Source organism: Prionailurus bengalensis, chromosome A3 (genome assembly GCF_016509475.1).
Source record: "Prionailurus bengalensis isolate Pbe53 chromosome A3, Fcat_Pben_1.1_paternal_pri, whole genome shotgun sequence".
NCBI lineage: Eukaryota > Metazoa > Chordata > Mammalia > Carnivora > Felidae > Prionailurus > Prionailurus bengalensis.
The window spans coordinates 91,112,111-91,135,807 of record NC_057354.1 but is presented as its reverse complement, the minus strand read 5'-3'; the positions used below and the strand labels follow the sequence as shown (position 1 = coordinate 91,135,807).

General features: G+C 44.9%; 1 protein-coding gene across 3 annotated transcripts in view; it reads right to left on the bottom strand.

Annotated features, from left to right (window-relative positions):
• The window catches only part of HK2 (hexokinase 2), a 62,728-nt gene extending 55,872 nt beyond the window's left edge, over positions 1-6,856 (bottom strand). The window contains exon 1 of one of the 3 annotated variants that reach the window (XM_043603803.1): positions 6,302-6,856. In XM_043603803.1, the coding sequence (XP_043459738.1) occupies positions 6,302-6,364 (63 nt within the window). In that variant the 5' untranslated portion in view covers positions 6,365-6,856. Of the gene's footprint in view, positions 1-5,781; positions 5,899-6,301 lie in introns of those variants that run through there. The other 2 variants (XM_043603804.1, XM_043603805.1) reach the window with 2 other exon arrangements.
• Between the last annotated feature and the right edge of the window lie 16,841 nt (positions 6,857-23,697).

Genomic DNA, 23,697 nt, shown 5'->3' with positions numbered 1-23,697 from the left:
TCCTCATATTTAGGAACTTCCTATCCTTCTGCCCTCCCTATCTTCTACTCCAACCCGACATCTGACAGAAAGCACCAATGTTCCAGAATCCATATGCCCTAAAAGCCCTCGGGGAAAAAAGAAAAAGGGCCTCTTTTGCTCCTGCCCAGATGACAGCACAATAGGATATCTAAGAGTGTGGTACTATATGCTTGTAGTTCTCTATGTACTAATATTTAAAACATGAAGAACTGACTATGTGTCAGGCACAGCTCCAAGAGCTTCCTATATATGAACTCTCTTTAATCCCTACAATAACCCTATTAAGGCATTAATTCCAAAACTCTCCATTTTACAAGAGGAAGAAACAGTGCCCTACAAAGGTTAAATTAACTGGCCCAAGTTCACAAAGCTGGTTACATAAGCCAGGACTCAACCCTAGGAGACTGGCTCTATCACTCACCACACAGCTTCTCCCAATATGACTGCTGGACTGGCCCTTGGTGGGTATCACTGGCCTCTCTCTTCTGCCCCCAGCTATAGTAGCTCCTTTACTCATGTTCTGTCAGCTCATCCGCCTGCTTTGTTCAGAAGCCTGATGGATGCCTGGCCTCCATGAAAATCCCAGCAACAACCAGGGTGAGATTCTCTTGTGGATAACTGAGCAGACTTCTCTCCCATGGGCTTCCTGGAGTGCTTACATTGCCCACATTCTTCTGGTTAAATACAGAAAAACAGTAACCCAGGTAACCTACCCATTATCCAGGGGTCATGGACATCTGCTGACTGCCATGGTCTGCAGACTTCACCTCAAATTCAACTTTTGTAAAAGACCACTTCCTACCATGACTGTCCCATGTCCTGGCACCCTGAGAGCTGACAGCCAAGGTCCTAGTTACAGATGCTATTAAGTAGCTCTATGACCATGAACAATGCGCTATAAAACTGAAGGAGGGGATGAACTATGCTCTTCTAACACAGCTTCTCAACCTACAGATATCTGGGGCCAAAAAAGTCTTTGTTGCAAGGGGACTGTCCTGTGTGTTGTAGGATTGAGCACCTCCCTTGCTTCTACCTACTAGATGCAATAACGTATCCTCACCCACCTAACCTGTGACAGACAAAAATGTCTCCAAACATTACCAAAGTCCACTGGAGGGCAAAATCACCAATAGTTGAAAACTATGGTTCCAAAGAAGTAGTAACAAAAACAAAACCAAACAAAGAAACAAATAAAACACAGGCTTTGCCCCTGTCAACTTGGGTACAGTGGGAATCCTTGCTCTTTACTATAGATTGGGATCACCCCTCACAAAAGACTGCATGGCCCAAAATGCCAACAGCACTTCAGTTGAAAGACCTGCTTGAGAAGCAAGCAGAAACAACCACTCCAGTACAAGAAAGCATAGCCTGTGATCTGTGGTGTGCGATATTAAGACTCAGCCAATGAACTCTGGGATCTGATCTGTTCAACCCCCAGCCCCCCACTGCTTTGGAAAGGAAAAGACAGACAACACACAGTGTTGGAAAACAAACCAAACTTGCTGACTGCAAAACTCAACAATGATAATGAGGAACCCATTATCTAGAGTTGTCTTTTAAAGAAGTATCTGAACAAAGGAAGCCAGTTTTCTGGGGTTCCTGAGGTCTTTTAGTACATCAGATCTCCTTACTCTGGCTGCCAGATTTTGAGAAAACTGTTGCAGTTTGTGTTGTTTTGATTCTCCTTGGAAAAGGGCCCCTAACTGCTCTCACCCTCCTCACAGTGCTGGAAAAGTTCAACTTTGAAAAGTGATGTTAAAAAAAAAAAAAAAGTTGGCTTTATCTGAGGAGCCTCAAAGGGAATTTTAATTAGTTCAATGGTAAAGAAAAGTGCTTCCCAGAGCTCTCTGAAATAGAAATTTGGTGATACAAAAAAAAATGGATGATTAGCAAAAGTTACAAAATATTCCTACCACCATCAACTGCTCCTGAGCAGGGAAGAGACAGTATTAGGATGCTAAGTAGTACATACAAGCTGAACAAACGCAAAACTGTACCTGTCAATGTCAGTTAACTCAGCCAAAACTAATCTCAGTAAGGTTGTGATCAGTACTGAACTCCTGGTATTTTAACCCCTTATCTGAAGATTAGTGGCACATAGCAGGTGCTCAAGGCATACCCATCAAGGTTCTCTGGAGGTCTCTAACTCTTCACCCCATGGTAAGGCACCCTCTCTTCACTACTAACTTATCTCACCAGACAAGTGAAAGGGGTCTTAGTTTCAGTTTCCCACGTAGTAGCCAGAGGGCTTGGTACCCACAATAAGTTCTCAGAAAACATTAAAACTCTTGCCTATCTTGACTCTTAGGGGCTCTGCTGAATTTTCGCTTCCAAGATATTCCTCCCACTCTTAAGTCCAGAGTTGAAAGCCACCCTTCACTCACACAGAAAGAAGCCCGAATGAGCTATCTATATTCCATAACTGGAGTGAAAATATGTCACCAGTCTGTGCATGTTAAATAATTTGGCCAATGGCTAAAGGCAGGCATGCACACTTCATTTCACTTCCATGGTTAAAACTGATCCTCATTCCCAAGCGGCAAAAACCCTGTATCTTGAATATTAACTATACCGCAATTAATAAAAAGAATCCTCTATCTCTCCACAGACAGAGCATAAAGCCTTGATTGCTGGAAGACAGGAAACACCCTTACCCTCTGCCTTTTTCCCCGTGTCCCCCAAGCCCCCCCACCTTTTCTCAGGATCAACCTTGGGCCTTGACGAAGGAAGAGCCCACTGCCTTTCTCTCTTAATGTCTCCCCATCCACCCATCCCTTCAGCCCAGGACTAGCCATCCTCCAATCTGCTTCTCACCCTCCTCCCCTTCCCACAGCCCTTGCTGAGCTGCTGTCTCCAGGAAGGTCCCCTCCCTCATCCTCACACTCATTGAGTACATCAGTAGCCAGAAACTGTGGCTACAAAGATGAACAGCCAGGATTCTCCCTGTCCTGAGGAGGGAACTGGAACTGAAAACTACCAACTCTGATGCATAGTGGGATGATAAAAATGCCATGATAAGGAAAAAGCACCTAGTGTGAAGAGTGTGGCATTCAAAGGAATGGCCAGGCAAGTCCTTGGGGAGTGAAGATACAGAATATGAAGGAGTCAGGGGCATTCAGCATGCGGTGTTAAAAGGCTTCTGAAATGTTCCAATCTGGCTCCAGAAAGAGAGTGGAAACAGAGAAACCCTAGGAGGCCTCTGAAGTAAGCCAGACACCGGTTGACAAATGTGTAGCAATCAGAAAGGAAAGTCAATGAAATGAGTCCAAAGCTCCCAGCCAGAATGGCCAGAGGGTACTGGTGCCATTAATGCAACCAAGAGAAGAGCTAGTTGCATTTCTGGGCATGCTAAGTGAGGGTGCTGCCAGCATCCAAGAGTGAATGCAGACACAGGCTAGGATGGAGTCCAATATTGTTACCAGAAGCAGGTGAACATGGTCAAGACCATGGGACTCTGGAGCCCAACTGCATGGCTTTAATTCCCACGTTTTACAAAAAAGCTAGTGACCCTGGACAAGTTACTATGCCTTCGTTCCTCACCAATAAAACAGGAATGCTGTCAATAACTGCATCTACTTTGTGAGGTTGTTATGAATGTTAATAAGCTAACAAATGTAAAGAGCTTAAACCAGTGCCTGGTACACAGTAGATGCTATAAGTATTTGCTCTTGAGTTTCAAAGCATTAATCGGCAAAAGTGAGCAAACGACGCTTACTCTCCTCCTAATGGTACAAAACATTGGGCTTGTCCATCAGGATACAAATTGGAGGCGGGGGGTGGGGGAAGGGAGGTGGGTGACAGTTCTGGGCAGGTGAATCTATGTTTTCCATGCCTCAGACCACAACCCAGAATATGTAAGATAATGGGGATTTCAGAAGAGTCCAAATCAAGACCTTTTCAAAAGACTCTAAAATTAAACTCAAGCTTCATCCTTCTTTCCTAACTCATCCTTGTAGCAGCAACTTGAAAAGATGCTTCCAAAATATTCTGATTCTCTTCCTACTTCCTATCTAATTGCAGCTGGAATCAAACAGCTTTGCTCACCTAAGCCAGGAGGCCAAGCTCCAGGTTCTGACACCTGGTAAGTTAAGGGCCTGACTCTATTCTGCCCCCATTGGTAATTTAGAGGAAATACACCTGTCTCCCCCCAGATACTTCACAGGGTAAAAGAAGTTGTGAGTGTAGATAAGAGTAACCTACAAGAAAGACATTTCTACATTACTGTGCTTAATCATCACAACTCTATAAAGTGGACAGGACCACTGCTGTCATTCCCCTTTTACCAAGAGAAACCAGGGGCACCTGGATGGCTCAGTCAGTTAAAGCTTCCAACTCTTTATTTTGGCTCAGGTCATGATGTCAGGCTCCGCACTGAGCGTGGAGCCTGCTGAAGACACAAAAAGAAATCAGCAGGCCAAAGAGGCAAAGTGACTTGCTCAGGTCCTGAGGTTAATAAACCATAAAACAGAGATTAGAACTCATTTCCAGATACCCTGGCTAGTAATCTCTCCACTCTGGGACCAAAGAGATGGCCCCCAATCCATTCTATGACACGGTTCAGGTCTTAGCCTCCCTCCCCTGGAGTAGGAGACAATTTGTAAAAGAATTAAAATGTCCTGGTCTGATATTCACACATCCGAGAAGACCTCCCCTGGATTAATAATCCTCCAGCTTCCTGCTTTAGAATTTGCCAAGGGATGAGTCTTCCCCAAGGGTTAACTCACTTCTTGGGCAGAGAAGCCGAAAGAAGTTGCCAAGATCCTGCCGGCTCACAGACACATTCTTAAATAAACTGCATTAAAGTGCAGAGCAGAGCTACATCCCAGGAATGAGAGAGCAACAGCCGTTTTATAAGCAGAGTAAAACTCAACTAAACCAGCCTCCCGCTGCTTGCTACTCCAGTCTGAGGCTGAGTATGGCCATGTTTTATATGGGGGTTCATGTGTCTCTGCTCTGAAAGCACCATAATGGCAGCCCACCTTTGCTCTCACAATACCCAGAATGGGAGTAAGAGCAGGTCCCCGCACCGAATTTATGTCAAGACATTCTCCCAAAATTGTGTTCCCTGTAAGACACAGAAGCTTCAAGTATGCAATTGAGCAACGCTGTCATTGCCTCACAGGTCTGGACACCCCTACCTCCGCCTCAGCCCATCCCCTCTTCTCAAGTCCTAGCTGAGGTGCATGGTCAGGTGCCAATCCAGAAATTCCCAGGATTTCAGAAACTCAATTCTCCCTAGAGTGATTGCACCTTGGGCCGGGCCCCACCCCCACCCCATATCCCGAAGCACCTAGAGTTTGGTCCCGGCGGGGCCAGAAGCTCTTTCTTATGGAAATGACCTGGCGAGAGACCGGGGGGGGGGGGGGGGGGGGGGGGGGGGGGGGGGAGAAAAGAGAGAGAATATGAACCTGCCGAGAACTAGGTAGGCAGACCTGTCGGAGCCTAAGGCAGGAATAAGCTCGTTTACATAACAAAAACTTTTCTTAAAAAGACGGAAAAGGGGGGGGGGGGCGGGGAGATCCTCCTCGAGCAAGTTTTAGGAGCACCAGAAGTATCAACCAAAGTTGGCCCTCTTCTTGGAGGCGGGCCTCGGCCACTCCAGGCCTGGCGGTCCAGAGGCCGATCGGTGGGGGATGTACGCCCCTCGCGGGGCCTCAGTTCCGGGCGCCTCAGTTCCGGGGAGGGGGTGCGGCGGGCGGAGTTACTTGGCCCCGGTCCCAACTCCCTCTGGCGGGGGAGGGGGCCTCTCCCCAAGCCCACCTGCGCGAGGCCATGAGGAACGCCGAGGGGAACTGCACGTCCCCAAGACGCGCTCGTTCGGCGCGGGAGCCCCCTGGCAGTCCCACGTGGCAGAGGAGCCTCCCCCACCGCAGCCAAGATTCTCCACACGTGCTCTCGCCGGAACTCCGGCGGCCAAAGGGGGGCTCCACCCATGTGGACTCCGCAGTCTCAGACTACGTGCTGGCTGACCCGCCCCTCCAGCGGAAAAAAAAAAAAGAAAAGAAAAAAGCGCGAGCGCGCGCAGGGTGTCAGGAAGGCGGAGAGCCGCGCGGAGCGCGAGCCCAGGCGCCTCGCACGCGCGCACACGCCTGCCGGTGCCTAGCGGACGTGGCTCCTCGCGCCCTGGAGTTTCCCGGCAGCCCTGACTTTTTCCGCACCCACGGCCCCGAATGGGGTGGAAGCGGTCCCCCGCAGGGTCAAGACGGAGAGTCCGCGGCCGGCCGGGGACCGCACAACTTTGTCAGAAGCGAGCCAGCCGCCCCTGCACGCGCTTGCCTACCTTCTGCACTTGGTCATGGTTGAGCTCCGTGAAGAAGTAGGCGAGCAGATGTGAGGCGATCATCCTGCCGCGGCCCGTCGGCGCCGAGTTGGGAAACCGAGGCTGGAGCGCGTGCGGGGGCGGAGGGCAGCGCGGTCCGACCGCTTTGTATCCGGGCTTGGCGGCCCGGCCGGGAGCAGTGAATCCGGGCGGCACAAAAAGAAGGCGATGGCACGCCTGGCGGGAGAGTCTAGGGTCTCCAGAAACAGGTTTTGGGAGTCCGAATTCCCAGAAGGCGCCCAAAAATCACTCCTGGCGACGTGTCGGGGTGGCCCCGCCGCCAAGGCGCTAACTTCACCACAGAATCACCAAAGGCTCAACTTGGGAAGAATCTCAGTCCGGCCTCACTTGAGCGAGCGGACCTCTCCGGCTCAACACGCGTGCTGCTCTTGCCCACGGATCTTCGCTTAATGACACGGCGGCGCTAGCGGCGGCCCGGGACTCCTGCTCCGGAGTTTCGTGCAACAATGTGGCTTATTGAGGGGCTGCCGGCTCGCGGGCCTCCCGGTCAGTGACGCGCGCACTCCCATTGGCTGCACGGGGAGGGTGTGTGCGCCCACGGGCCGCCCGCCGCCGCGGCTCAGCCAATCCGCGCCCGCGGCCCGCGGGCGCGGCCCCTCCGACACCCGAGCCGGCAAACTGGAGGGGCGCGCCCGGGGCAGGGGGCGGGGCCGGGCGGCAGGGATGGGACGTGTGGTCCGTGGCTAGAGGCTGGGGCGGAAAGGCGCATGAGCCACCGCCGCGTCAGGCTCAGCTATGGGTGGGGGGCGCGTGATCACAGATCCAGAGTGTGGGCCTACTGGAAAGACAGGTCACCCGGCCCGCACGTGCCTTGTTCGGGGAGAGAGACACCTCTGGTATCTCGGGGTCATGTGAGGGGCCCCCATTGCCGGGTCACATTTCTGAAGCATCTCAGTCCTCACCTGTTGTGGCTCAACAGGGAGCAACGGTGAAGCAAAATGAGGCACCGTAGCTGCTGCTCAGGCATCGCAAAACGGATAGGGTGTGTTTTTTACTAACCTCATTTTACAGATGAGAAGACTGAGGCACGAGCCGTTAAGAGACTTGCCCAAAGTCAGACAGCTAGTAAGTGGCAGATGCAGGAAGGAACCCACACCCGCCTGACTTTGAGGCCCAATTCTCTTCCCTAGTTTCCTATCCTACCTCTCTAAGGGGCCTGGGGAAAGAGAAAGCAGGAAAGGAGCTTTATCTGCATCTGTGGGACGGACGTGTGGGTGAAACTGGGTGGGTGATTCGTGTGTAACCGAATCCGTGTGGGGGGCGGGATGGGGTGGCTTACAGATGCTGAGAGGAGTGGGAGGTCATATACGCGGTGGCAGCTAGCGAGAATGAAATATAGGCTGCTGCAGACAGCAGATTGGTGCTTGTGGAGAATAGTGAGCCTGGGGTTGGAGAGGTAGCAAGGGAGGGGAGATGAAGGGCTTCCGTGTTGTACTGAGGAGTTTCTCCTTCTCCCAAAGAGTGGGGTGCTATCTGCAAAGTATGTATTATTGTAGTATTATGTAGGTATTAAATGTTCATGGTTGGAATACAGAGACAGAAATAACAAAAACATCCATGATCCATCCTCTCAGCAAAACTTCTTAAAAGCTATGTACCCTTGCCAACTTCAGGCCTGGGTCCCAAACTGCTTTTGTCATTCTCATCATAACGACCTGCATGTTGCCAAATCCTGTGTTCTTATCTCACTTCTACCCTTGTCTTACTGCACTTCTTGTGATACCTGTGCATAGTTGACCACATCCTCCAGATATCTGGACACACCTTCCTCTGTGGGAGTTCAGGAAGCTCCACCCTCCCGGTGTTCCTCCGGCTCCTCAGACCCTGTTTTCTCTACTGGTGAATGCTGGAATATTCCAGGGCTGTCCTCCACCCTCTGATCTGGTTATGCTCTCTCCCGGGGTGATCCCTCCCAGCCTCATGACTGTTACATTATCTACATGCTGGTAACTCACAGATATAAATCTATAGCTCTCCAGGAGCTCCAGACATTTCTCCAACAACCATTTGTCACCTCCACTGAATGACTTACATCTCACACTTAACATGTCCAAAGCCAAACACAACTATTTTCCCCTAATCTATGCCTTTCCCAGTTGTCTCAGCAAATGACATCACCATCCACCCTAAGTCATCCTTAATTCCTTCCTGCCACTCACCCTCATATCCAGTCAGTCCATCAGCAAGCAGTCAGTCTGACCCATAGAATAAACCCTGTAATTGATCGCTTCTCTCCATGTCCTTGGATACCTCCTAGCCAAGCCATCAACAACCCAGCCAGTGCCAACACTACATCAGCCAATTTTGTCACAGCTTCCATTTATGTCTGCCTCCATCATGACCCCTACACAGTCTTCTTACTCAGGGACCAGAGTGACCTGTTTAAAAGATAAACCATTCTGTGTCTCTCCCTCCCTGGCTCAAAGCCATCTAATGGATTCTAACCCTAGAATAAAATTCAAAATCCTGACAATGGTATGATAAAGCCCCCGGCTCCCTTTTCACCCCATCCCATACTACTTTCCCCAGCACACTGCCTGGCATTCACACGGGCATGTTGTCCTCAAAAATGCCAAACTCTTTTCCCATCCAAGGGCCTTTACTCTTTGTTTTTCTTCTATCTGGAATATCCTTCTCCAGATCTGTGTTTTAGCTGACTCTTGCTCCTCATTGAAGTTCAGCTTAAATATCACCTCTTCAGAGGACTTTCTCCTGACCAGTTTATCTCAAGTGGTTCCCCCAGTCACACTCACATGGTCCTGATGGATTTCCTATTGATTTTCTGTGTGTTCTTTCTTTCCTAACTAGACAGTGAGCTGTTAGAAGGCAAGACCTGTATCTATGTTGTTCCCTCATATCTGCAGTGCCTAGAATGGTTCCCAGCACATGGTGGGCACACAATAAATATTTGTTGAATATCTAAATGAATAGAAGAAATTTTAGAAATAACCATTGTTCATGTTTTATATAACAGTACACACATGCATACACAGAAAGGGTTTATAGTTTTAAATATTTATTTGTCTAATCTTTTCTACCTCTAGATCTTTCCTAGTTCACACACCCAACATCTCTCACCTGACTGAAACAGCCTCATAACTGGGCTTCCCTCTTTAGATATAGAAATACCAAAAAACAAAACAAAACAAAACAAAACAAAAAAACATAGGTTTAGACATCCAACAAAGCTTCATAGAGAAGTGATGTGATCAGATTTGCTTTTTTAGGCCAATAACTATCCTCCATGTGGGGGCCATGGGGGAGGAGGTTAGAGACCAGAGGCAGAAAGAGCCCTAAGCTGTAAGGTAGGACCAGGGCCTGAACCAAGGTGGGAGTGATACAAGGTAACAGGCTACAGGTTTAGATGTTTTAAAGTCTGAGGTAGAATTGATGCCCTTGGCTAGAAGTCGAGGATAAAGAGGAGGATGTCTGCTACCTGGAAATACTTGGAAACCCAATAGTCCAGTGTTATAAAACCTGTTAGCCCCAGGCAAGTGGGACTAAACCCAGTGGGTCAAGTCAGCTCTGATCCCTTCTCTATACACTAACTTTAGAGCCTCTTCTCAACTCCCCTCTCTGGTCCCACTTCATGTGGACCAGGTAATAATCACAGGGTGTCTCAAATACAAACTATCTCTTCTGAAGCCCACAATCCCAGGAGGTAGTTAAGGTAGGTATTGTTATAAGCCGCAATTTATACATGACAAACTAATGGTGGTTTGCTCACAAGGCTAAGACTTGTGTCTTTGACTTTTCTAGCTCCAAAATCCATGCCTTGAGTTTATGATTTATTAACTCTCAGACCCCTCTCTCTCTTTCTCTCTCTCCCCTTCTCACGCACACAGACACACACACATACACTCACAGACATTTTAGAATCAGGAGATATCCATTAATTTACACTCCACAGCTCCAAGAGAGAAATCAATCAGCAAATATTTATTAAGCAAACCCTTACAATGTTCAGGACAGCCTGTTCAATGCTGTAATAAATATAAAAGAAACACAAGACATGGTCCTTGCCCCTGAGGAATTAATTGTTTAATCAGAGATATAAAACCAACACATAAAACAATTAGTGCAGAATGGAAAGGTTGATTGCTGAGAGCTAAACATGTATGTGTTTCTATATGAGTTTCAGAAGAGGAAGAGACAGAGCTGCAATACAGAGACAGAGTCAGCCAAGGGTGGTATGATGGACACAAATGTCAGCTTTTATATCAGGCCTCACATAGGACTGACCCGAACCTGGCCATCAGCCTTTAGGGAGCCGTCCTGGGAAGGGACCTCTTTGCCAAAAGATCTCTATCTCCCAAATATTTCTTTTTCTTATTAGGATTTATCAAGTTTGCAGCAAGTTATAAGTGATGAGGTTATGCAGAGGATTTTAAGACTGAGGGTGGTCCTTCCCTGAATGTAAATACTTGGAACCTTGCATTGTGTTGTCTTTAACTTTGGGCCCTAATTATTTCCATAATCGCTTGTGTTTCATAGTTCATAGTTTCGTAGTTATAATGTATGAATTTGGGAGATTGGGGAAAAAAGGCATTGAAAGCAGTTAAAACAGAAAAATGTAAGCCACAAGATACACAACTACCTCATTTTATCAGTCAGATTTACAAAAAGAACCTAGTCAAGCTAGTTTAAGCAGAAAAATAGTTAACTGATGTATATTTAGCCCCTTTCAGGATCTTCTGGAGGGCCAGAGAATCAAGCTCTTGCCATTCAAGAGTGATGCCCAAATTATATCATCAGACTCTGCTAGTGGAAATGTTCTTGCTCTGGCCACTGGGCTCAGGCATCTCTGCCCACACCCCTGATGCTGGGCACAGGATTAGCCAGGACAGGCCACAGCCATCTTTGACAATTGAATGTCTGTCCCTCAGCATCCTTGCTAGAAGGAACTCTGCACAGCACCTCCTTTCTGGTGCAATTTGCATCCAAATTGACATCTTGCAGCTGGTTGTCAGAGCTTGAGCCACATGCCCATGCCCTAGCTGCAAGGGAAGCTGGGAAAGCAGCCCTGAGGGTCAGGAATCTTAACTTTGAGAAAAGGGCTGGATGGGCCCAAAGCTTTATAAACATCCACCACACCCAGCAGTCACTGAATATGCTACATGATAGAGTTTAGAGGACCCTTCGAGAAATTGGCTTCCTAAAAGTCCAAAATATATCAAAACAATTAAAAAATGGAACATCTGTACTGGACGGGAGTTAAACTAGATAGAAAATAGGTAGTAGGCCAAATGGCACCAGGAAAACAAGTATAAATAAATTGACACGTGCTGGATAATTGACCCTCTCCACACACATTCTGTAACTCAGTCCCTGCCCACAGATGTATTCAGTGTCCCAGCAAATAAGGAAAATAGGAAATATTGCCAGGAGGCCCCCCTCCAGTGCCATCCCAAACATGAGAGCTATGGAGTCTGATGCTCTCATCTTGAAAGCCATAGAGCTATATATCCCCCAAACAGTTTGAGAAGAGCATGGGGACATGCTGAGGCTCGCGTGACAACACTGTGTGGCCTTGGACCTTTCTGAGTCCCAGTTTCCTCATATGCAAAGTCGAAATCAAGAGATAGAATATGCAAAGACTCTAGTTCAGAAACTGATACACAGTAGATCCTGAATACCAGTTTCTTAAACACATCACTCATAATAATCAAGTCTTCTACGCAAGAAGAGTTCAATGATTAAAAAAATCCCAGGGGCGGGGCGCCAGGGTGGCTCAGTCAGTTGAGTGTCTGACTTTGGCTCAGGTCATGATCTCGCAGTTTGTGAGTTCAAGCCCCGCATTGGGCTCTGTGCTGACAGCTCAGAGTCTGGAGTCTGCTTCGAATTCTGTGTCTCCCTCTCTCTGCTCCTTCCCCGCTCATGCGCTCTCTCTCTCTGTCTCTCAAAAATGAATAAACGTTTAAATAAATAAATAAATAAATAAATATTCCAGAGGCACCTGGGTGGCTCAGTTGGTTAAGCATCCAACTTCGGCTCAGGTCATGATCTCATGTTTTATGAGTTCAAGCCCCACACCAGGCTCTGCCTGGACAGTGGGATTCTCGCTCTCCTTCTCTCTCTCTGCCCCTCTACCCCTCCTCTCTCTCTCTTTCTATCTCTCTCAAAATAAATAAGTAAATAAGTATTTTAAAGTAAATAAATAAATATTTTTAAAAATAAACAAACAAACATTAAAAAAACAAATCCAGACGTCAAGAATAGCGAATGCAGAGTCTCTGGGACATGGGAGAGATTGGTTTGTTCCAAATGGTATGTAGCACTCTGGTCTAAAGAGCTGATCTCAGTGGGGAATGACAGGAAGAAGGTTGGGCAGGTAGGCAAGGAGTGTTCCACAAAAAGGAAAATATTAGAATCCTGTTGGCACTCAAAGTCAGAGCACCTGGCCTAGAAGCAACATGGAGGACAGATGGTGAAGAGTGAGACCAGAGTCCTGAGGAAAGATGCTGAAAGCCTCTACGCTGTTTATGGCAAAAGGTTGGGGAAGTGAAAGAAGTGAGAAAAGTAAGAGGTAGCTCAAATAGAACATGAGAGATAACTGAATGCAAGGGGTGGGGACAAGAAAGACTCTAAAATGGCGATTCTCACTCTTGGCTGCTCTCTGGAAGAATGGTATACTGAGGGGTGGGGGCCGTTGGCCCTGGGGACAGACAACAAGGGGTACCTTGCTGTAGAGAGTGTATAAATAATAATAAACCTTTAGCCTGTCTGGGTTTTTATTATCTCCATGGGCTGGCAATTCTAAACAATGGCAGTGACAAAGTATGCCTTCCTGATTACAGCTAACCGCCCTCCCTGCAACCCCTCTTCCTGCCCTTATATATCCACTCTATTGGAATCATCTGGAGAGCTTTTACAAATCCTGATGCCATGTAAACAATCAACAGATGTTAATGGCAACTTTTCCTCTGTCGTAATAGTAAGCAAAAAGGCAAAAAGTCTAGGATTTAAAATTACAAGGAATTCAGGATGCCTAGAACAGGTAGGGAGGCTTAATGTTGCTTCCCTGGATTTCAATTCCTCTGGTAAACTTGTAGCCTTTAAATGTGATCCAACTGAAAGTAATGGATTTTAAAAAAATAAACAGGCTGATTCTAGCATCATATGGAAACATAAACAAAACTATCCTCCAAATTCTGGAAACCACAGAAAGAAGCTTGTTCATTTGCTTTTTTAATGTCAGAGTAGTGAAGTCCTTCCTGAGAAAGGCTGAAAATCTAAATGTCATGAGAGAAAAGACCCATAAAAGAGTATCTATTGAGTAAAGTCAAAAGACAACCAAGACAAAAATACATATCAGATACAAAAGGCTTATTTTTCTACTGTATAAAGAGCTTCTTCAAATTAATAAGAAAAAGAAATAAAAATTAAAAAAAACCCTTGGGTAAAGAATACAGAGTTCACAGGAAAGGAATACATGGCTATTTGACATATGAAAAAAGTATAAACTTCACTCCAAATGGTGAAAATACACAGTTAAAACATACAGCTAGACCATTTTTTCACCCGTCAGCTTGGCAAAAATCAAATAATGATAATACACCTTACCATGAGGAAAGAGATGCTGTTTCACCCAGCACATTATTAATGGAAAAACACGGCCTCCATAAGGTCTCCTTGACACTCTCCAACTGCAAGTACACCTGCCCATTGACCCTGAGAGCCCATTTTTCTTACAACTATACCTACACATTCTGTGTAAGGTTATTCACTGGGGCATCATTTGTCAAAACAAGACTAGGACCAACTTAAATCCTATCATTTGAAGACTGGTTAAGTAGAGTAAAGCACATCCGGATAATAGAATAACTTGGCTTCACATTAAGAAAAGAAAAAGATACTCCCTAAGTATTAAAATGGAATAATCTGTAAGATACAGTTAAGTCAAAATGGAAGATGTAGAAAAGTGTGCATACAAAGTCCTTTCAGATAAAAAGGAATAGGAAATAAAATAAACATATTATCTGTGTTAGTTCTAAACTATCCTCTAGGTAGAGGAACTGAATGACTGGAAGACAAGCATGGGAGAAGACTGTATTGTGTAGTAGTCATCTGTACCGAGTACAAATATTCACAAAAAAATGGGATGAAATTAAGAAAAGAATCTACTGGGAAACTAAAGGGACCCCATGAGGGGCACCTGGGTGGCTCAGTTGGTTGCGTGTCCTATTCTTGATCTCGGTGCAGGTCATGATCTCTTGGGTTCATGGGATGGAGCCCCGTATCAGCCTCTATGCTGACAGTGTAGAGCCTGCTTGGGATTCTCTGTCTCTGTCTCTCTCTCTTTCTCTCTCAAAATAAATACATAAACCTTAAAAAAAATAAAATAAAGGGACATCATGAAAAACTGCTTTCTTTTCTCCTTTTCCTGATTCTGTTCTTCCTAGGACCTGCACCCCTGCCTTACACACACCTTATGAAACAGGTAATGTATGTCCTCCTTGTAAACATCAAAGGGTTAATGATTTCTTTGGAGGCTTCCAGCACAATAGATAACATCTAAGGAGTGACCAGGCAGGGTTGTCAGGAACATTTTCCTAGACCACTGACTCACCAAGACCCCTGGCTCCAGAGCATAAGTGACTTATAGAGGACACCTAACTACTCATCTGTGTCCCTGGATACCTGAGAAGACACACAAACTGGACCACAGTCCTCAATAAAAACCCCAGACCAAAGCAGAGATGAGACTCACTCTCCTTTCTGAGTCTCCCAGATGTCCTGTCTGCATCAGCTCTCTCTATGTATTCAATAAACTCTGCTCTCACTTCCTCTTGGCTTGAGTTTGATTTCTATCCTGCATGAAGCCAAGGACCCTCTTGGCTGGTTCTGTGAGACTGCACTCTAGGTCCTCAGACCCAACCAGCCTGCATCAAAGTCAAAACAATAGAGTAAAAATGACATGGGGTGAGACACCTGAACCCACCAAAAAATTAAAAATTTTAACTTAAAAAAATAATGCCCAGGCCACACCCTAGTCCAATTATATCAGGATGTCCGGGGGTGGCACCCAGGCATCAGTATTTTTTAAAGCTCCCCAGGTGATTCCAATGTGCAGCCAATCCAAAAACCATGACTGCATCGTGGCTCTGGGTATTTTAGTCTCAGTGCTTGGAACATCTCCTGAACCTATATCAGTTTTGCATCTAAATCTGACTCCTCCACCTACTAAGCACTATCTCTTTGCACTTACTTCTCTGATCTTTTTATCTGTTCCTTCCTGGCCCCGTGGTATCTGGTCCTTATCTTTATAGATGCCTCATTTCTTCCCCTCTAGACAGTAGGAGCTCAGTTTTCTTCTTATTAACTTGCCAAAACCCAATTAAATTCCTAACCTCCTGTCACTTCAGTGATGGGTAATGTATTACTTTTAAGAGAGCCCTTGTCCCAGCAGGAATGAGTGAGGGCCCTACCTCTCTCTCTGCCAGTTGGATGGTTTCAGGTGCAAGGAACAGAACACTCTGACTCCAACAAAAACATATTTGTTGGTCAAATGAAAAGCCACCCCAATGGTGGACTGGACTCCTGGCTGGGTGCATCAGGGCTCTGGCCATACTTCTCTGAGAATCTCTTGGCTCTGCCTCACCGCCTGAGTTGGCTTCATCTTCATGCTGGTAGTAAGATGGCTACAAACATGTCCGGGTTTCAGCCACAAACTACAAGATCCAGAGAAAGGGAAAGGGCCTATCTCCTCTTGGGTCTTTTTTGTAAGGAAGAAAACATTTCCTCAACCCACCACCCTCAGCAGCTTTCCTTCCCCCAATCTCATTAGCCAAATGGTCACATACCCATTTTTTTTTTAAGTTTATTTATTTGGAGAGAGAGAGCATAAGCAGGGGAGGGACAGAAAGAAGGAGAGAGAGAATCTCAAGCAGGCTCTGTGCTAACAGCGGGGCTTGATCCCACAAACTAAGATCATGACTGGAGCCAAAACCAAGAGTCAGATGCTTAACCAAATGAGCCATCCAGGCGCCTGGTTACACACCCACTCTTACACTAGTTATCTAGAAAGAAGAATAGGATTATCATGGTTAGCTCACACCAGTGGTTCTCAATTAGGGGTGGTTTTTCCTCCCAGGAGATATTTGACAAGGTGTGGAGACACTTTTGCTTATATCAACTGTAGTCAGGGTGCTACTGGCAGAAATGCTGCTCGACATCCTATAACACACACATGACAGCCCTCACAACAAAGAATTACCAGGCTCAAATGTCAGTATTGCCAGGACTGAAACAGCCTGGCTGAGACTAATCAGGGCCCAGCCCTAGAGCTGAGGATGGGGTCCCCTTCCCTTAGTCATCTGATGGCTCACAAACAATATCAGGGTTTTTTTTAGGGAGAAGAAAGGATGTGCTAGGCAGCTAACAATCTTCCTTACATTGCTGCTTCATAGGTATTGGGGTCGAGCATAGATTTCCTGCATTATATTAGCTTCAGGTGCACAACATAATGATTCAATATTTGTGTATATCGCAAAAAAAAATGATCATCACAATAAGTTTAGTTAACACCCACCACCACACAGTTTCTTCCCTTGTGATGAGATCTACTCTCTTAGCAACTTTCAAAATATAATACAATATTATTAAGTATTTCACCGTGCTGTTTATTACATCCTCATGATATTTATTTTATAACTGGAAGTCTGTACCTTTTGACTTTCTTCACCCTTTTCACCCACTGCCATATACCCCTAACATTCTTGATTTAATATGCATGTTTCTGCAGAACTAGAAGGCTAGGCACTCAAAATGGCCACAGGATACTTGCTCACTGGCCAATCGAAGAACATTCTAAATGAACTTTTCTAAATCTTTTCAGATGGATTTTAGCAATCAGGAAAAATGTGAGGCTGGCTGCTCCCTTTCACAACATTGGTTGGTATCTGAAGGAGACATGGGAGTTCAGGGAGTCAAGATTAAAGTATCAGCTAAAATACCCAGAAGAACAATATATCCCTGTTCTTTGTTTTTTGCTGAGACAATTATTTATCCAATATCTCTTTGGCTTGAAAACAAAACCATTAATTACAAAGACCAACTTTTTAGAGCAAAGAGCAGGGTTGACATGCCATCCCAAGAACCGTATATATGTGTGTAGATTTCCGATTACTAAGCCTCTGGAAATATACTGAGAACTAATTCATGCCCATGGAATGGGCACAGACTTCTGGTGTCATCAGGACTCAGTCACCCTCCAGTGGACAGCAGCAGGTCTGCATGCCAACATAACTATCCCAGAGTTCTCTTCTGAAACTTAAAGTCAGGTTAATTCACCCTATGTCTCACATCCCTATAAGTTAGTCACTACCTGTGGTAATCATTAATTCTAGCCACCCAATATTTCTAGTTCTCCCTCTAAGTCCATGATAGGATGGACTTGCACAATCCTGTCCCTTTAAATTTAGATGTGGTCACGTGACTTGCTTTGGTCAATGAAAACTCCAACAAGACCACACACACAAAAGAATTGAGCTTTGGCTATCATGGAAGCACAGACACACAGCCTCTGTCATCCTGGATCCCTAAATGAGGATGACATGGAGCAGATTCCACATCAACCTATAATGGACAAGTAGTATAAGCAAGAAATAACCTTTGTAGCTTTCAGCCGCTTAGATTTGGGGTCATTTGTTGAAGCAGGATAGCCTATTGTATACTGACTGATACAATTCCCCACATGTTGACCCCGTCCAGTCATTTGTGTCCTCCATCTCCTCCCTGTATTTCTCGAACCAAACTTTCTATTTCTCTTTTCACATCCCAATACAGTGTGCCTTCTGGAGCCCCAGATTTGCACCAAACAAATTACCCTGCATCCTTAGCTTCTCCACAGAGTGTGCCCTTCACCTCTGGGCCTTACCTGAACCCTGGCTCTCCTCTAGAGGCCTCTCCTCTCCCACACCTCAGACCTGAGGGTTGGGAGGTGATATTGGTATTCCCAGTGTCAATGCTGCTTTTATCCTTAAGAAAAAGGTCCATTCCTGTAAGACTCATGGCCACCAGCTGGATCACCCCAGGCCTTTTCACATTTCATTGTGAAATTCACATCCTGGTCACTCCTCCTCTTTCACTGCCCTTTTGGGTGCCTGGATCATAGTTTTCCTCTCTTCTCCAAGTCCTACAGAATCCTGGGAGACTTCAGTGACCCTAGGGACAATTACAAAATGCCCTAGCCTCACCAGCTTCCTGACTTTTCCAACTCCAGTGGTCTCCACCCTCTTTGTGCTCTGAGGTTACATCCTAAACCTTGTCACCACTGAGGACTGCTTCCACTCTGCGGTCAAAGCTGTGATGGCCACCGTGGAGGGACAGTGAGGTGGCTCAGGAGGTTGAACTGCACTGGATCCGAAGCAACCTTCCACTTCCCAAACAATGTCCTAGAGCAGAGGTTCTCAAAATTTAATGATTTAGTCTAATCACCTGGGGATCCTGTGAAAAGTCAGACTCTGATTAAGTGGATCTGGTGTCAGACCTGAGTTTCTGCATTTCTGACTAGCTGCCAGGCAATGGCCATGCCCCTGGACCTCACTGTGAGTCACATGAGTGAAGTGTCCATGAGATGTGGCTGTCCTGTGCTTCCTAATCTTCCTCTGAGAAGAGCCCGCCACTGCCTCTCCGAGCTCTCTCAGTCCCCTTGGAACCTACCCAACAACCCGAGCCCTGTCTCAGGGAGTCCACACAACTATGAGTTCTGCCTGGAGTCTTACATTTTGACTTTTAAGTTTTTAAAGGATCTCAAATGCAAATGGTTCACTGATCTTCACTGCATAGCACACTCTCATCAGCCCATTAAATGCCCCTCTACTCGTGGTTTATTTCTTTTTGTTTTCATTTTTTGTAACCCTTCAACCTTGATACTGATTTCTTTTTCTTCCCCAATCCTTGTCATAAGTCAGCACTCTAATATGTTTGACATAGGTCCTTAAATATGCATGCATTCAACCTTGTAAAATGAGTCTTGTATGCTTATGTTTTTAAATCACAAAAATGATAAGCAACTTATCAAAAAAAGAGAGAAAGAAACAGGAAAAAAACAAAATAAAAGAGCTTCCTATAAGGTCTTATGGTGTGGCTTCTCCTGAGGAGGTGGCTGACATTTATGTCCCTCTTATTTATATAGGAAAATAAAGCATCCCTTATTATTTGAACCAGCCCCAGTTCTTGCAACCAAAATAACCTAAGGAACACCTTACTTCATGGGGGTGGTTGTGAGGCTTAACTGAGAACAAAATGTGGCGTCTAGACTTCCCAGGCCCGTTGCCCCTTAATGTCAGAACCTCTTTTGTTATAGTTGGCAATGGACTAAATAAAGAGTGATTTAGGCCAGGATTAAGGATTCAGTCTCCATATGGCCCAGTTAGTTTTGCCAGATATGAATAACACCCCTAACACTAGCCTAAAATATTGTTGCAACCCCTTTGACATAAAGATAGAAGTAAAAAGGCTTAAAACACGCAGCCAGACTTGATTAGACAGACAGACCCCAGTGGGCAAAGTAAAAAGCCCAGAAACAGACCCAGAGACATCGAAGGGTGTCATATGCTAAGGGTGGTTTTTCAAATTAGCAAGGAAAAGATGGATTAACTAGTAAATGTTCAACATCAGGGTGACCATCTGGGCAGACAAATTAATATGGATTCTTATCTTACTGCTTATAGCAAAATAAATTCCAGATGAAGCAAAGATTTATATGTTAAAAAATTAAATTATTAGAAAAAAATCTTGGGAAAATTTTTGTGATAATCACCAATTAAAGCTTAAAAGCATCACACAAAAAACCAGATACCTCAAAAGAAAGATGGATTTAGGTACATTAAAAAAATTTTAATTCCTCAAGACAAACCCACCATAAATAAACTTCCTTAGAACATAAATAATAAATCACAAATCAATAAGAAAAAGACCATCCTCCTATTTGAAAAAAAAAGGAGGGGGCAAGAATATGAAGAGTTCATAGAAAAAATACATAAGTCCTCTAAATATATGAAAAAATACTTGAGATCACTTACAAAAAGAAAAATGATAATCACAATGGCAATGCATTCTTCAACTCACAGACTGACAACATTGCAAGATATAGAAACTAAGCTGACAAAGATGTATGGAAAGAGGTGTCTTCACCAATTTCTCCAGAGGATCATTTGAAAACCTTTATCAAATTAAAAATGTCCTTTGACTTTTAGGAATGTGTTCACAAATATATTTGAATATATGTGACATCATATGTGTATTTTATTAATGTAAATTATGATTTGTCCAAGTAATGGAAAACTACACAGCTATAAAAAGTGGTGGAGATTTTGGATTATTGATGTAGAACACGGCACTTAGAGAAGAGAGCAAGATACAGAACAATGTAGAGTGGGGGTAGGAGGAGAGTGAAAACACATGCCTGCTTGTAAGTGCATGTAAGATCTCCAGGAGGCTAAGAAAGAAACTTAGAGGGAAGTGGGGCAGTGCAGACATGGGAGGGAAACTTAACATTTGTGTTTACCTTTCATACCAATTCAATTTTATAGCATGGGCACCATTATAAAATGTAATAAAATTTTAAATAACAATAACAAATAAATATATCAAATGCTACGTTTTTTCAGCAGAAATGTTTTGGTTCTAACATCTGTTGACTATATATACAAACAAATAAAAAAGGAAGTTTAAAAGGAAGTAGAAAGAAACTGTAGAGAAAGGGTCTGTTTTAAACCAGAAATTTGGTTTTTCTAGGTATTTACTAATGAAGTAATGTTCTCAAACCACAGGAGCATGAGGAGTGGCTCTCCCTCCCTCCTGAGAGATCGCTATGTGTAGCCTCTGAGAGAAGGTGTCAGATTGCCAACATGACACAGGGATCAGTGAGAGTCCGTGCTGATTAGTGGGGGCAGGCAGACAGCAGGGGCTCTCTAGCCAAGATAATTGGCTAGACCAAAGGGAAAGATGGGAGCATAGAGGCTGTCGACTCAACAACAAGTCAAGGTCCAGAATGCCTGAGACCCCCATGGAATATAGTTTACTGAAAAGAAAGGGTAGCCTTCTGGGGCATTGAGAAGGGAGCACCAAAAAAAAAAAAAAAAAAAAAAAAAGATAAAAAGATAAAAAGCAGAGGCAGAACACAGTGGCTTGAGAAGGCAAAGAATATCAGGGTTTGGAGTGGGGGCGTAAGGAGTGGGTGAAAAGGCAAGGGTTCAATGTGACTGAGGCAGAGACTACTGATCTCTCTTCATTTTGTGTGTTTGATGATCATGTCATGAGATAAAGCCTTCAACTAGCACTGCATAGCTTGAGGTCACATTCAGGGTAATGATAGCATGTTAATATTTATCCCCACTTAGAAAACGATCAGCACACAGTTCTAAGAGCTTTCAGGGATAGGACTCTCAGAGCAGCACTCAGCATACCGTGCCCTCTAGCTTCAAGCTTCCCTCAGTATTGGTGCCGTGCTGCTGCTTGATTTGTCTTTACCCAGCCCCCTATCACCCTGTGCCACTTTCCCTATAGACTTGCATTCATTCATTCATTCATTCATTCATTCATTCATTCATTTATTCATTCAACATCAAGCACTGTATCAAGCCCAAAGAGATAGTGGTTAACATGACAAACATGATCCCTACCTTCATGGAGCTTACAGTTTGGGGAGGAAATGCAAAATCCGAATAAGTATGTGATACAAATTATGACATATGCTATGAGGGTAAAAAATGTGCTCTGAGAGTGAGAAGCTGGCAGCCCAATATAATTGTGTGGTCAGGAAAGAGGGCTGCCTTGATGTACAGTTCTAGAGGACATTGCACATGGAAAACACTGGCATCCCCAGATATCAACCAGGCAGACTGGGACCAAAAAGCCTTGCAGGAGAGGGGAAAGCATACTCACTGGCATGAGAATAGGAAACATTTTGGCAAGCACAAGCCACTGCAAGAAGTACTGATAAGGACAGCATAGAGGAAGGGGGGCATGAGATGAGCCTCAGATTCATGGAGAATATGGGAGACCATGAGAGGAAAGTGGAATTTTTATTCTAAATTGAGTGGGAAGACTCTAAAGAATACTAAGCATATGAGTGACATGGTTCAATGTATATGGTTTGTAAGCCACTCTGGCTACCATCTGGAGCATGGGTTGGAAAAGAGTAGAAGTGGGTACCCAGTTAGGGGGCCATTGAGTCAACCAGGCCAACAATGAAAGTGGCTTGGTCAAAGATGACAGCTGCAGAAAGAGAGACAAATAGATGGAGTAGAGAGACGTTTTGGAGATAGAAGTGAGAACACTTGCTAGTAGTCTGGATGTGAGAGGCGAAGAATGACTCCAGGTTTCTCACTTAAGCAAATTGGCAGTACCACTTATTGAGACAGGGGAACATGGGGAAGAGTGGATTAGTGGGTAGATCCCGAGTTCCATTTTGGACACGCTAAACTGAAATAATTATGGTAATCTAAGTAGAGATGGCAAGTAGCCAGTTTGATGAGTTTGTGTTCATATCAGAAATATTGTTGGAGATACATTTGGGAGTTGTTAGCATAAGGTTGCATTTATTTTATTTTTAAAATAAGTTTATTAATTTTTGAGAGAGAGAGTGTGCTAGTAGGGGAGGAGCAGAGAGAGGGAGACAGAGGATCTGAAGCAGGCTCTGCACTCACAGACCATGAGATCATGACCTGAACCAAAGTCAGACACTTAACCAACTGAGCCACTCAGGTACCCCAATATAAGGTTGCATTTAAAGCCTTGGGAAAGGGTGAGATCCTCTAGTGAGGGAGTATGCACAAAGGAGTTTTATTTTCTAATGTGCTTGAAAATTTTTCAAGGCCTCCCATACATTGAGGACCACACCACGTAGTTTTTCAGGAGCAGCTAGCAACAAGTCTTCACCTTTGTCTCTAACAGTGCAGACAGTGAAGCTAACTTCTCTCCTTACCAGCAGATGCTTGATCAACTCAGTATTTGTGGTGTCCTGGCTAGAGCATAATGCCTCATTCCCAGCATCTCTGCTCATTCACATGTAGGAATCCTTCATTTATTCCCTACCTCTGACTCTGGGTCTAGTCACACACTGATTAAAAGGCCTTTTAATTATCTTAGGACATGATATTACAGTACAAAATTTCAAGGATAGATCAGAAACAGAGATGATGGTACAAGGGAATGTGAGGGCATGCAAGATCTGTTTATCCTTAACTCTTTAGTTTTCCTGGGTTCCAGTGAATCCTGGACTTGGATGACCCATAGCTTTGCTTACCAAGGGTATGCCAGCATCCGTCTGTGGATATGACATTCATACTCTTCAATAGAGAGGATTTGTTTGAGTTGGTTTGTCACAC